General features: G+C 40.9%; 1 protein-coding gene across 1 annotated transcript in view; it reads right to left on the minus strand.

Annotated features, from left to right (window-relative positions):
• The window catches only part of MAF (MAF bZIP transcription factor), a 56,915-nt gene that overhangs the window by 35,343 nt on the left and 8,212 nt on the right, over positions 1 to 13,360 (minus strand). Inside the window, exon 2 of the mRNA XM_020964842.2 lies at positions 6,677 to 6,736. Within this exon, the coding sequence (XP_020820501.1) occupies positions 6,703 to 6,736 (34 nt within the window). The 3' untranslated portion in view covers positions 6,677 to 6,702. The remainder of the gene's footprint in view (positions 1 to 6,676; positions 6,737 to 13,360) is intronic.

Here is a 13,360-nt window from a genome sequence, read left to right on the forward strand (position 1 = left end):
AGGCTCATTGCTATATTTTTCAAATATTTATTTTACGACCAAAACCCCAAAGCCAGTTTTTACAGTTTAGTTTAACGATACCAAACTTTGATTATAAATTACAAGCCACTTTACTGCGGCTTGCAAAAGCAAAAAGAAAAAAAAATTGAGCGGAAACCCTACAACAGTCCAATTCCAATTAAATTGTAAAGAAATAGTAAAAGGATGCATTTCCTGAATAACTGCATTCTAAACAGCCCTGCAAATTTTCTCCTGTCGAATTTATAGTGGAGTCACACATTAGGAACTCTCTTTCCCTTGAATGAAAATTTGACAATTTAACAGTGGCAGCTGCTAAAGGTGCATTTTATGGTGGGAGGAGATGTTATATGGGGACTTTGAATGACACAATAATACCCTGGTCAAAGAGAGAAATGGTGGGGGTTCTCTCAGAAACTTAGGAGAAGAAAGCCTAGCCAACAGAAGTTTCAGCAGCAAAATACCAGCCAGTTGAGGAAAACAGAGGAAAAAAACAAAAACAAACTCTGCCTTCTTCTCAGCTCCTCCAAACAGGGGAATGTTTTTCTCTGCCTCCAAAGAAGCTTCTAGCTTTGGCTGAACAAGTGAGATCACCCACTCTCGCAGGATGGAGTAGTGTTCTTGGCTTGCCAGGCCAAAAATCTCCAACTCAAACCCTATCAGCCCAAACCTGATGTTGGTGATGAATGCTGCAAATGTGCCTATTTGTCTGTAGGGGACAGTCTGCAGCAACTGGAGACTTATGACACACCCATTATTTCCTCACTGGTCCCTATCACTGTGGAATAAAAATTTGAAAAAAAGCCTCCAGAAATGTGGGGATGTGCCCCCCACCCCCTACACACATAGATAGAAAAGAATAAAAAAGACTAATATCAAAATAATTCAGATATTCTAAATTGCCTCAGTTATGCAGGTTTTATCAGGAGGGACCTTCCTTTTCAGTAAGAAACAGAATTTTTCAAATTGTCAGCTTACCGTAGTGCAGATTTAAAAAGCAAAACAGTGATGGGTATGCTATGGCCTAGGAGACTCACTCTTCTTTCCCTCCATTCCTCAAACCTCACAGTAGTGATAAATGGAGAATAATAATAGTACTTTTCTGTACCCAAATTACATTCCAGTGTTACTTGCAAGTACACATTCTTCATGGCAGCAAGATGGTTATATAAAATAATACATAAAATAAAAATAATTAAAATAATTACTGGTCGATAAAGGGTTATTCAGTAGTGAGAGAGGAGAACAATGCTGCAGGCTAGAGAGAGTGGTGCCTAGGAGCAGGGCAGGATTCTAAATGGGTGTGAGTGAAAATGGGAGACATTGCATTCACTGGCACCATTTCTGGGAAGGACAATGAACTAGGAAAGGCTTTCTTCATCAGTCCCCCAAGAGTTCAATCCAGCCGCTCATTTTCACACCTATTTCCTTCCACCCGTCTCCTCCCTTCCATTCCTCTCCCCCCTTCCTCCCCTCTCCCCCTCCACCCTTGTATTTTATTTACTATATGGTAAAGAAAAATAACCATAAATTCAGGAACCATCAACAAAACATCATCAGACGGTAGCTAAGTATCAGCTTCGGGCTACACACATTCCATTTGGACCCCGGGTAACGTTCTGACGTGGGACCAGATACTGGAGTACTGGTGCCCGTTGCATAGCACAGCTCAGAAGTGATGCCCAGATGTCCTATGGGTGACTTGCTGGGTTCTCTCAATGAGCTGCTGCAGACCAGGCTCTTGTCAGGTAATTCAGGAAATGCAATGCACCTGCAATGTCTAAATGGGAACTGCAGATTTGCCAGGAAAAGAACGCTCCTAATCTCATGTGTCATGCTCAAGGCAGGAAGAGGCCTTTACTTGGCCTGAGTTCATCCAGCCTTGCTTAGCACTGAGTCAGGAATGAAACTCCTTCCAATATATAAATACCCCAGCAGCTCACCCCAGCGGTATAGACTCCAGCCCTTTAATTAACCATCATCAGTAACAAAAGGTCTTTATTTTGATTAACATTGAAGGGGGGGGGAAGGAACCCTGGCATTAGAGGACGTTTAAATAATTACACAACGCAGGCTAACTTGGCTGGAAGCAAAAGCCGCATGCGGGAGAGAAGAAAGGAACTTTGTCTGGAGAACCCGATTTAAACTAGGAATGACCTTTGGGTCAATTTTTCAGAGTATTTCAGATCAATTCAATTCTCACCTCCACTGCCTCCCCCGCTAGCAAATGAACTTACTGTGCTTTTCAATAGGTTGAAATGGCTAAAAAGGAACCTTGGCTAGCTGTGTGTGAATAAGCAGTTATTAGATGATGCGTTGGGAGGAGGTAGGGGATGGTGGAGGGGGTGGTGTGTGTGCGAGCGTGCGTGTGTGTGTGTGTGTGTGTGTGTGTGTGTGTGTGTGTGTATGCGAGCGCCCGCGCACTCCCTCCTCCGCTTGCCTGCCTGCCTGCTTGTACCCCTCTTTTTGACTGTCATTCTCACCTCACTGGTGATTAAGTTGTAGGGTGCTCTGGTGGATTGTTAATTAGGTGTTAATATCTGCAAGCAGCCTCCACCTGAGGTCATTCCTCAGAAGCTGGGCTGTCTCCGGTGACTGTACCTGTAATCCCCATTGCTAGTTTGATTTCCACTCAACAGCTGGAGCGACTGTTTCTTCATGTCTGGTTTCATTTCTGATCTGAAATTATATGAGCGCTAATATCTTTATTATCTCTCCTGTAGAGCAGCCACGCTTGAAAGTGGGGCACAGCGGGCCATTTCCATTGGCTTATTTTTACCGCGGCGTTTTTCCAAACATTTCAAGCAAAAATTTTCCTGCTTAGCTAATTTATGGCTGAGAATTTCTTCGGGAGTCAAGAGGGGGAAAAAAAATTATAGTCTCTTTCTCGCTCTTTTTTTTGGGGGGATGGGGGGTGTTGAGGAAATCAGAGCTGCGAGCAGCAGGTGAAAAGAGTGGAAACATTGGGACCAGAAGCTGACAATAAAGGCTGCGGGATACCAGAGTTTTGGCAGGTGGTTGCGTGTCTGTTACTCGCATGTGTATGCATTGGTAATGAAAGCTCTTCAAGGAGGCATCGTTGTGTTATAAGTAATGAGCTCCATCTACTCTTTTTTTTTTTTTGCATTAGTCGTTTTGTTCCTTCCAAACACATAACATTTTTTCACTCTTTAAATCCACACCTCCCGGAAAGTCCCAGAGAGCTGACTAAGAATAATAGGAGTTCACACAGCATCATTAGGCCCAGAGACCTGCAAATGCTTTACTATAATTAATTGATTAAATCAGCCAGGCGGGATTGGGTCCAGGCCTGAGTGGTTGAAAGAAATCTGGAGGCCACGTGAAAAATCAGGTCGGGGGAGAGGGGAGGAATAATTTAAATGGAAATTAAAAAGAAGACCCCAGCATTGGACTTTTCCAGGCTGCTATCATCATTTGTGTGGGGCTGACTTAAGAACAGCGTTAGGGATTCAGTCAGGGGTCCATCCCATCCTGGTTCCAAGGCTGGCCGAAATCCTTCACTATCTTTCACTCTCCGAAGTGAACCCTTAACTCTTAAGCGGGGTGTTTGGAAGCCAATGACTAGACTTGGAGACAAGAAAGACCCATACTATCCTAAAAGCAATGCCTCACCCTGGAACAGAGGGCTCTTGGCTCTTTATAAGAGAAGCTGCTTTGATTTCATTTCCAAATCCTCATGAGCAAAGGAGGAAGAAAATATTTACCAAAAATAAGGTATTTATACAAGATCAAAGTAAGTATCTTCTTTAGCTGCTACCTCTTTGCTGGAAACTGGAAACTGTGGGCTGAGGTTTTCAGGACAATTTAGAAAATGATAAAAATCTACCCTAACACTTAACAGATACGAGAACATTTGCCTTCACAAAACCAAGTAACCGAGGAGAGGATAGAAGAGGGAAGAGAGTCCGTGTAATTATATTGTAATTTCTAGGGCAAAATGTTTATTAAAAGAATAAAAGATAGAATCACTTGAATGAGCTGCTCCTAAAGGTGGCATGCAAGCTAGCCACCAAAGATCAGACCTACACATCATACCTAAAATGCTTGTAGACTAGTCTGTTATACTTGGGCTTTTCCCAGCAAAGGTTTAGAAGACCTTTGCTGAACAAGGGAAACCTGGAATGACCTTAGCTGTCATGATTCAGATCTGTGTATCATTCTACTTTTAAAACAAGGGAATCTATTTGGAAGACCAGCTTTCACCTTAGATCACCCTTAAGAAGAAAACCACCCAATCCAGAACACCTAATTTCAGACAGTTCCCGACTGAAAGGCAAAGTTTGGAGCCAATTGTCAGTCGTTAGCAGAAAACTTGTCCTTACACCCTACTCCAGCAAGAAGGTCGAGTCACAACACAGCTCGTTTCCATGGAAACAATTGTGACGTAATAGTTTACATGACATACCATCCCTGAAAAGTTTCCCTAGGGTCAAAGGGAGACAATATGATATGCAGAAGTCCCACATGCCAGGATTTTGCTTTTGTGATCTAATGATAGAAAATGTTTTTTAATATAATTTAATATCACTACAATTCATCTGATCTGAACCAACCATTCCTGTTTGTAAGGGTCTAGGCAGTCTTAGAAATGAATTAGTATGGGATAGCTCTCTGGGAGAGGGTGAAGGCAGGGATGCAGGGGAAATTCAGGCCATGTGAAAACAAAAGATCTGAATAAAAATGTATTTTAAAAATAAATGAATTAGTATTTAGCTTTGGAGACCACTCTTGGAATGCATATTTTGGAATACATATTAAAAATGAAACATAATCTAAATAATATTTCTAGGACCAAGGGAAGAGAAGCTATCTTGTCCCCAAAATGGCTGCGATCTATTTCCAGATCCTCAACAAGCCATAAGGCTTCATGTGGTTGAAATTAGCCAGGGACTGCTGAGACAGTTGTTCACTGCTATAAGGCTCTGCTACTAAATTCCTTTAACCAAATTGACTTTCTGAGAATAAACTAAGGAACCCTCTTGAGAGGATAAAATATTGGACTTTTCATATCTAAGCTTATAATTTCTAATATCACTGAGAAACTTCACAGAATTGTCCTCCTCTTCCCCAAATTCCCCATCTGACCAAATGTCTTTCTTTTTTCTTGTGCTCACCTGTCAATCACGTTCATAGCTGAAATTTGATTTCTCCCCACCAGTAACCTTATATGAAATATTACCATAGGGGTCAGGCCAATGTGGACCTTGCCACAGAAGTTCATTAACTCCTAGTGGATCCAGTGTGTATTTGTTTCAAAGGATTAAAATCCTGGTGGCGATCAGGGAAGGATCACAATAGTTCAGGACTGGCATGCAAGCCTTCCTTAGGAAGGGAATGGTGGGGTTGCAGAGCCAGTAAACAGTGAATACACTAGTGAAACCCCAATAATACAAGGATACCCTGAGCTTCCTTCTGGTGGGGGGTAGTTATCAAAAATGATGTATTTAAAATGAGACCCATATTAGCAGCCAAGAGGTCAACAAACGTTGTATTTGGGGGGAATAAAATCGGAACCCTGTTCCTAATTCCTTGTGCCTTTTAAATAATTTTCCTTGTGAATGCGTAGTAACCCTAGGGCAGTCTGACTTTTGGTGTCCCCATCCCCATGCCCCAAATACCTGTAGTTCCTCTTGAAACCAAACCAAGAAGTATACATTTTTCACAGATTTCCCAGCAAGCAGCAATGTTGCTAAAATAAAATCAAACTTTCATTCCATTGAGCAATAAAGAGGCAACAACGAGGCTACCTCAAATCATGACCCAGAATAAATAAGGACCTGTGTGAGTGTAGGAGGGAGTCTGGCTCCCAAAAGCAAAGGTTTCATGATTAAATTTGCACAGAGATAGCTACGGAGGAAATGCCACTTACATGGCTAGATTTTATTTTTTCCATGATGCCTGAGAAAAATCAGGTTTTCTCTTCTTCCCCCTCTCCTCTCATGTTCTACTTCTGAGCTTTTCTTCCCACCTCAATTACTGACCTACAATTAAGGTAAGGGGCTGGTTTGAGCTTTATGTGTTATTTATTTTTGTTTTTATTTTGTTTTAGGTTAGGGAGAAGAGAAAAGACACAACTTGCTTTGAAATCATAAAATTTCCTATATGTAGATATGACAATAAGGAAAAATGAGGATTCCAATCATCTTTCCCTATTGCCCTCCCCCACCCCCAATAATTTTCTCATGTACGTGTCAAGGTGAGTCAAATACTGGATCTGTTCAGGATTGATTTAGATTTGCTGATTTGGGACAGTAGGCCTGACCATTCCAAATGCAGGTCCCCCATGAAGGTATATAGGTAAGTGAAGTGGATCAGATGGAGGAAATGGGCCCGTTTTCAGTAATATAGCTGTCTACAGAAGGAACTGGACTGTATATGGGTAAATAGCTGAAAATATACACATGCTGATTCGGACATAGAAACCCATTCCCAGCATCCCAGCCCTTTGCCATCTCTTTAGTTGGCAGGTGAAAACCGCAATCTGACACCGCAAAAACAGACATGAGCTTAGAGCTGGGGCCTAGGGGAAAAAAAGGCATGGCTCAATTGATTCCCTTTGCCCTCCTACACAGGAATTCCTCACATGGACAATTCACTGAAATGAATGAAGTGCATGCAAAGGAGTAGAAACAAGTACCTTTTGGACTTCGGCAACGGGAATTCTCACATCACTGATGTGGAGGAGTCTCTTGGATACCTAATTTGGCAAATATATTAAAATAAACAAGATGAAATTAATAATCATTAAAAATATTTCCAAAGACATCATGTAAATGGTAGCCTAACTGTTATATGTATTAGAATTAATCCAAACCAAGACACATTTAATTTTAGGATGACTGACTCAGGTAATAGTTTCAATACTATTGATGCAGGAGTGACATCGACCGGAAGGCAATGATCCTCTCCTGTCCCTTAGGAGACTCTGGGCTGGAAGTACCCTAGTGGCAATCAAGATGACTATAGCCCAAAGTGGGAGGGAGGGAAGGGGTATTCCACTGGGATGGGCTCCAAAGATCCATACCAGAGTAGCCTCAAAGCTTCCCATTTGGCCCATAACTAACCCAACAGTATCCAGGGGTCACAGTACGGTAGATGATAGGACCTGATCTTCAAAACCCCAGAGCATCTTTCCTACCCCTGGTCTTCAAAACCCCAGAGCATCTTACCTACCCCTGGTCTTCAAAACCCCAGAGCATCTTTCCTACCCCACCATGTTTCTTCCAGAAGAATGAGCTAGTGTGCGTGCGTGAAATTACTCCTTGATTCTATGCCATTACACGTTGGCTGATCCTGCTAACATTGCTAACTTTAATTACAGATGTTCTCTTAACAAATAGAACCCTTTAAGTACTACTCTTTTATTTATTAACTTACTTGCTATTTAAATTAGTGGCAGGGAGTGTTTGGAATGGTGATATGAAAATTAAACTGCTTGAAAAAAAAATCCTTTCTGTTTCACAATGAATAACAAAACCCAGTAATTCAAAGTAGTTAGCTTTCTATGGTTCAAAAAATCCTTATTGCTATTAGCTGTATTAATGTCAGTGGCAAAATAATTATCATTTACTGTACATAGCACATTATTTTCCAGACAGCAGTTTAATAACAAAACAGACCTGTCATTTCTCCCTACACTTAGTCACACTATTCAAGTTCAGACTGTCAAAATATATTTAAAATCTAATTTAAAAAATTCAACACAGTTACAGCAAATCTGTGTACAATAACTGTGATAAACCAATAAGTCAGTCTATATTTTTCCCCGTAGCGTGGCAAGTTAGTTATTTTTTTTTCCCCTCTCATCATCTCCTACATCTGTATTTCTACAATGGATAGGAAAGGATAGATTAAACAAATGCAGATGGTCGAACCTGTTTCACTGAAATAGCTGGACCTAGAATTCCTTCTTTCTTTAAAATCTCTTTCACGGTAACACCCCCCCCACATGTCCCCTCTCCCCCAATTATCTTTAAATGTCCTTTATCTAAATATTATGGCTCTGCCAGAATCTCTTGGATAAACAGATTTCAACGGCATCTATCTAAGTCTGTGCTGCTGCATTTAGATTACATGTGTTCACTCACATATCATGTTAACATTATTTAAAAAAAACACCTTAAACTTTCAAATCACATGTCTTTATTTCTACAGAGAGACATTACGCATCAGTCTCTGGTCACATTTGAATCTTTTCTCTAGCCCCAAGCAAACACAAAAATAAACACACTAGGCTCATAGAATTTTGTTTTTGAATAGAAAACTTGGCTTGTTTAATTTGATATTAGAATTACTGAATGTGTCTTCATCTTTTAAAAAGTCAACTTGAAACAGAAACCCCAACTCAAAGTTAAATTTTTAGAACTGATTATTTTAGAAAGCAAATGAACAAGCTTTGTGATCTCAAGCAAACGTGAATAGAATATTTCAGTCATTTTATGGGCTTCTTATAAACATATATTGGATGGTGAGGAGGTAAATGTAGATGAGATAATTTCTCATGAGGCAAATTTTTCTGTTTTAGAAGAAAATATTTTGTAGCAATCATAGCGCCATAGGCTGCTAGAAATGCCCCTTTGCCTTCCTGAGTACCCTGATGATCCTATAGATTATTTTGGGAGAATAGGGCATTTTGCCCAAGATTTCTTAAGGAAGAAACCCTTCTTAGCTCTTTGGCATCATTTTCTTCAAGATAATCTCTTCTTTCTTCCCAAGGAGTGAATTAATTAATGATAGCTTTAATGAACAAATGCAGTTTCAAAATAGGTGGTGGTGTCCAGGGTTCTCACATCTGAAGAAGACACCCAAAGGACTCTGGTTAGCCTGCCCTCCTTACCATTCTAGGCTGAGTCAAATCTGCAGACAACTGTCCCTTGGCTGGACCTTAACCTATCTAATCAAAGCCAAGTTTCTAAGGTAACAGAATCAACATCTCGAAACTCAGATTGGTTTGCTTAGTGATTGGGATAATGCTATTTGAAATTTTATTGATATCTTCAAGAAATAGTTAAAAAAAATTAACTCATCCTGGGCTGTGGACTGAATGAAGACAGATAATAGTTAACTGTGCAAAATGTCCACCCACATTGAGGGCTGCTTGCACACATCCTCACACTGATAGCAATAAAGGGAATTTGGCTGAGAGAACACTCATGGTTATAGCATGTAGCATGAGGTGCTTCTAAGAGGGAAATTCCAGCCAATATAGCATGATACCAAATAAAAAGCTAAGAAGAATTATTAATTTAGCACCTGTGATCATTTTTATTTTACAAAGTGGGTACCTCACATTTATCTTTTAATAGCTTTTCCCCTCCGTGATATGCCACTTTCAAGAGTTCCACAATAAAAGCAGATGAAAGCCCCCGTGCCTGCAACTGGAAAGACGCGGCTTTGGTCTTTTCACATATTGAATCTCCGAGCAATGACCGATTTTTTCCTATGCTATCAAAATGTAATGTTTTATCTGACACTGCAAAAGGAGAGAAAGTGTCTTCTATTCCAAAATCATTTTTTTTCGCTTCAATGTGTTTGTCTTGACATTAGTGAGGCCTTCTATTTTAAATAGATTCAGAGGGTCCAAAGATACTTCCCACCCCCTCTGAAAAAATGCTGATCCCTTAAGAGAACAGATGATGCTAAAATCTTGTCTCTGAAATTACAGTCCACTTGGAGTCCACCCTTTTACATTATTGGGTCTTTTTCTTCTTTAAAAAAATTAGGAATAGGAAGTACATTAGGGATAGATAGGAAGTACATTAGGGACAGGAAGTAGTGTCCAGCCTGATTCTCAGTAGAGTTTCTTTTGACTTGTTTTATTTTGTTAAGGCCATAATAAGGTCAGACCACACAAAAATGTAAATGTACTTAGGAAACCTTTTTCCAAAGCTTTCTAAAACCTGTAGTCTGATTTTTTCCCCCACTCCTCTTTCTTTTCTGAACTCACAGTCTGAATCTTAAGGTAGATAAGAAAGAAAGAGGGAGGATTTTAAAAGAATATTTGAAAACCAAACAAATTAGTTGAAATGGTTAAAAATGCACCTCAGCCCAAAGATAGGTTTAGGTATCAAACCCTGGCCTACTTTTTTTCTTATTCCTCCTCTGCTCCAACCCAGAGAGGCACCCAGCCAGCCTTCTAGGACACTATAGTCTGCTTACTAAGATCATAGATTTAAAGGCAGGAGGAACCTTAAGAAATCATTCAGCCCAATTTTCAAATCTCTGAGATTTTCAATTTTCTGAGCTATCTTCCCTTGAATGAAGTCATAACCATAAGTGACAAATATATGTTGATAACAGAACAGCAGGTCCCAGATAGTCTGGTAGATACCCCAGGCAATGGAGTGTAACCAAAGGCACTCAACTTTGGGGACTGAAAGGTGGAATTGGAAGGAGGATGTTGAGGACAAGGGTGTTAGAGACCAGCCCAGGCTGCAGCTGATGTTAATGCTGTTTGATATAGGCTTATCTTGAATTCTTTGCAAGCAGACCTAGCCTTTATTTCCTCTGCTCCCTCATTCCCCACCCACACACTAGCTAGGCCAAAGCTCCCATTTCTCTTTTTGTGTTCAAGGACTAGCCATGAGTAGAGGGAAGCTAGTCACCCTGACGTTTGACCCCACAGCTCATAGTCGCAGGGCAGGTGGGAAGAGGCCGGAGCACAGGTGATCCAGTGGGTCTAATTGTCAGCAGGGAGAGGTCGGAGCCGAGAGTGGTGGGGACATCTTTCCTTTCTAAGGTGCAAAGGCTGCCTTAGTGATATATGCAGGAAGTAAGCTGGCTGGGAGGCAGCCCTGACAGCTGGGGGTGGCAGTGGCAGGAGTGGGGAGCAGGAAGGATAATCGTTGAGGGTGCTACCCTGCCCTGTTTGGAACTCTGTGTTCCAAATCTGGTTGGGCTGGAAAGGTCCTGAAGTTGGGGCCATTGCTATGTATTTAGAAACTCATAGCTTTCTCTTTAGCACTTTGGGCCCTGCTCACCTCAGGCCTTTTACGCAGAATAAAGGATGCTTCTGAGCTGCATGTGTGTAGAGGGTAATCTTCAGCAGTGGTGGGGGGACTAAATGAGGAAGGGGTAGTGATTCCCTTTCCTTTCTCCTTTCCTTCCTTTGGCTTCAGGAACACTTGGGCTCCTTCAGCCCATGCCCATCTCTGCCTACTTACTACCTTAGAAACCAAGTGAAGTATTCTGGAATGAGAAAAAAAAATAGATTTTTGTGATGAGATAAGACAGGGTTCTATCTAGACTTGGTTCAGCCACTACATAGCCATGACTCTGGGGGAGCCCCTTTCCTCTCTCTATGTATTAGTTTTGCCATCAGTAAAATGTCTCTGTTTGCCAAACCCTCACCTTTATAAAGTTTTAAACTATATGGGCCAGAGTTTAATTATTGATGGGCATTTTCTCCATACCCTACTGTGGATGGATGTGGGATCATCCTCCTAAGGCCATAAATCCTTCTAAGAAGGCAAGGAAGCTGTTTGACTCTGGTCAGTAAAGGCTAGAATTCCTGGTCCATGGTATCTGGGCTGTACTGCCCAGACAGTGGTAATCTCTGCATTCCTTTGGCCCAAGGAATAGGTAATGTCCAAGTCTATTTGTAGCCCCTAATACCTCCCTAAATCCATAGTCAAGATCAGAGGCACACGCTTATCCTGGGTGGACAGAAAGCACAGGTCAGGTAAGATAGGAGAGGAAGGTCTTTTTATGTTAGCAAAGTAAGAGCCCGTTATAGGCAGGCTTCTGTTACTCCTATATGTTATGTATGGGGGATTTCTGGGGGCAATTAGCCCCAAGGGTTCTCAGTCACCCCACAAACAAGGCCTTTCTTTTGTGCACAAGGATTGTTCACTAGGAATGATCCTAGAATGGACACTTGACGATGAGTTGGGACTATAGAAATAGTCAATTCTAGTTGGTGACATTTTCCCCTCTTCCTCAGAGTCCTGAATTGTATCTCTTCATCTTCCCCTGCCATTCAGCATCTTAGAAGTATCTATGCTATACTCTGTGCTAGATTCTGAGAGCTTCACATCTTTTTGGTCTTCCTTTAATGTTTAAAGAAAAACCATGATGTTGTTCTTCAGCATTGGACTGGGACAAAGCATTGCAAATTTGGGCCATAGCTACATAAAAATGTTAAATCCAGCCCCTGCTCCTTGGTCTAAGACTCCAAACCCAGGAGGACCCATGAGAAGCCCAAATTCAGTGAATGCTGCCCTCATCTTTTACTTTCCTCTTTTCAGAGTTTTCCCCTCCTGTCCCCTGCCTTTTGCTACCCCCAGTGGAAACTAGCAAGACAAGGGATGAGTTGGAGTATTAAGTTGGAAAGAGGTAAGAGTGATGATCAGAACACCAGCCAAGAGCGGAAAACTCCGAGTACTCGGGATGCACTGGATACAGTGCTCATATCCAGGACTTCATTAGGCCTCTGCATTGGTCCTGGGGGAAATATAGAAAAGCCATTTCCTTTCTCCTACCTCCTCTCCCCAAACCTCCTCAGCAACCCCCCCCCCCCGAATTAATGAGCCTTTCAAATCATAACTAAAGATCTAGAATGAATCTGTGGTCAAGGGAAGAATGCAATTTTGCAATCCAAAGTACTGATTATAGGGAAGATTTTATAAAAAAAGAAAAAAGAAAAAAACCCAACAAAAACGAACTAATTTCGTAGTACATAGGACAAAGGCCTCAAGATAATCCTTCATGATTTTGTGTAAGGAATGGTGTAAATATTGCCTGGAAATCACAACCTGTGTGTAAAAAAATGTATTTTGTAAGTATCCAGCCTCAAGAGTTTGAATATACAGTTCTTCAAATGTCAGGTTATAATTTTGCTTTCTTTAAAGATCTTATTTTTGTGGTGGGCTGTTTTGATCTTTTTATTCCAACTTTGCTCTTTTGCCCAGGCATATGGAAAACACAGATGATTTTAAAAAATAGAATAATGACCAAAAAAAAAAAAGGAAGAACAGACTTCCCATTGCTGTAAAACTATTTTGATAGTCATAAAAATATCGGTATAACAAGGCAAGCTGTTATGAAATATCACAATAAAAAATCTACAATACAACACAGTGTATTTGTAGATAGTTTAAAAAGTAAAGCATTTTGGGGTAGTCTCTTCCAATTATGTGAGAAAAAGGTCTCTCCCTATTTTGTAACAAAGGTAGGAGTGTGTGTGTGTGTGTGTGTGTGTGTGTGTGTGTGTGTGTGTGTATCTGTCTGTTTGACTTAAGGACATTTTTAAAAGTTGAGGCTTCAAGATGTTTGTTAATAACTAGCAGATGGAATAGTATGGCCAGATCCTGTCAAAAAAGCA

This window comes from Phascolarctos cinereus, unplaced genomic scaffold (assembly GCF_003287225.1).
Source record: "Phascolarctos cinereus isolate Bilbo 61053 unplaced genomic scaffold, phaCin_HiC Scaffold_2;HRSCAF=192, whole genome shotgun sequence".
Taxonomy (NCBI): domain Eukaryota; kingdom Metazoa; phylum Chordata; class Mammalia; order Diprotodontia; family Phascolarctidae; genus Phascolarctos; species Phascolarctos cinereus.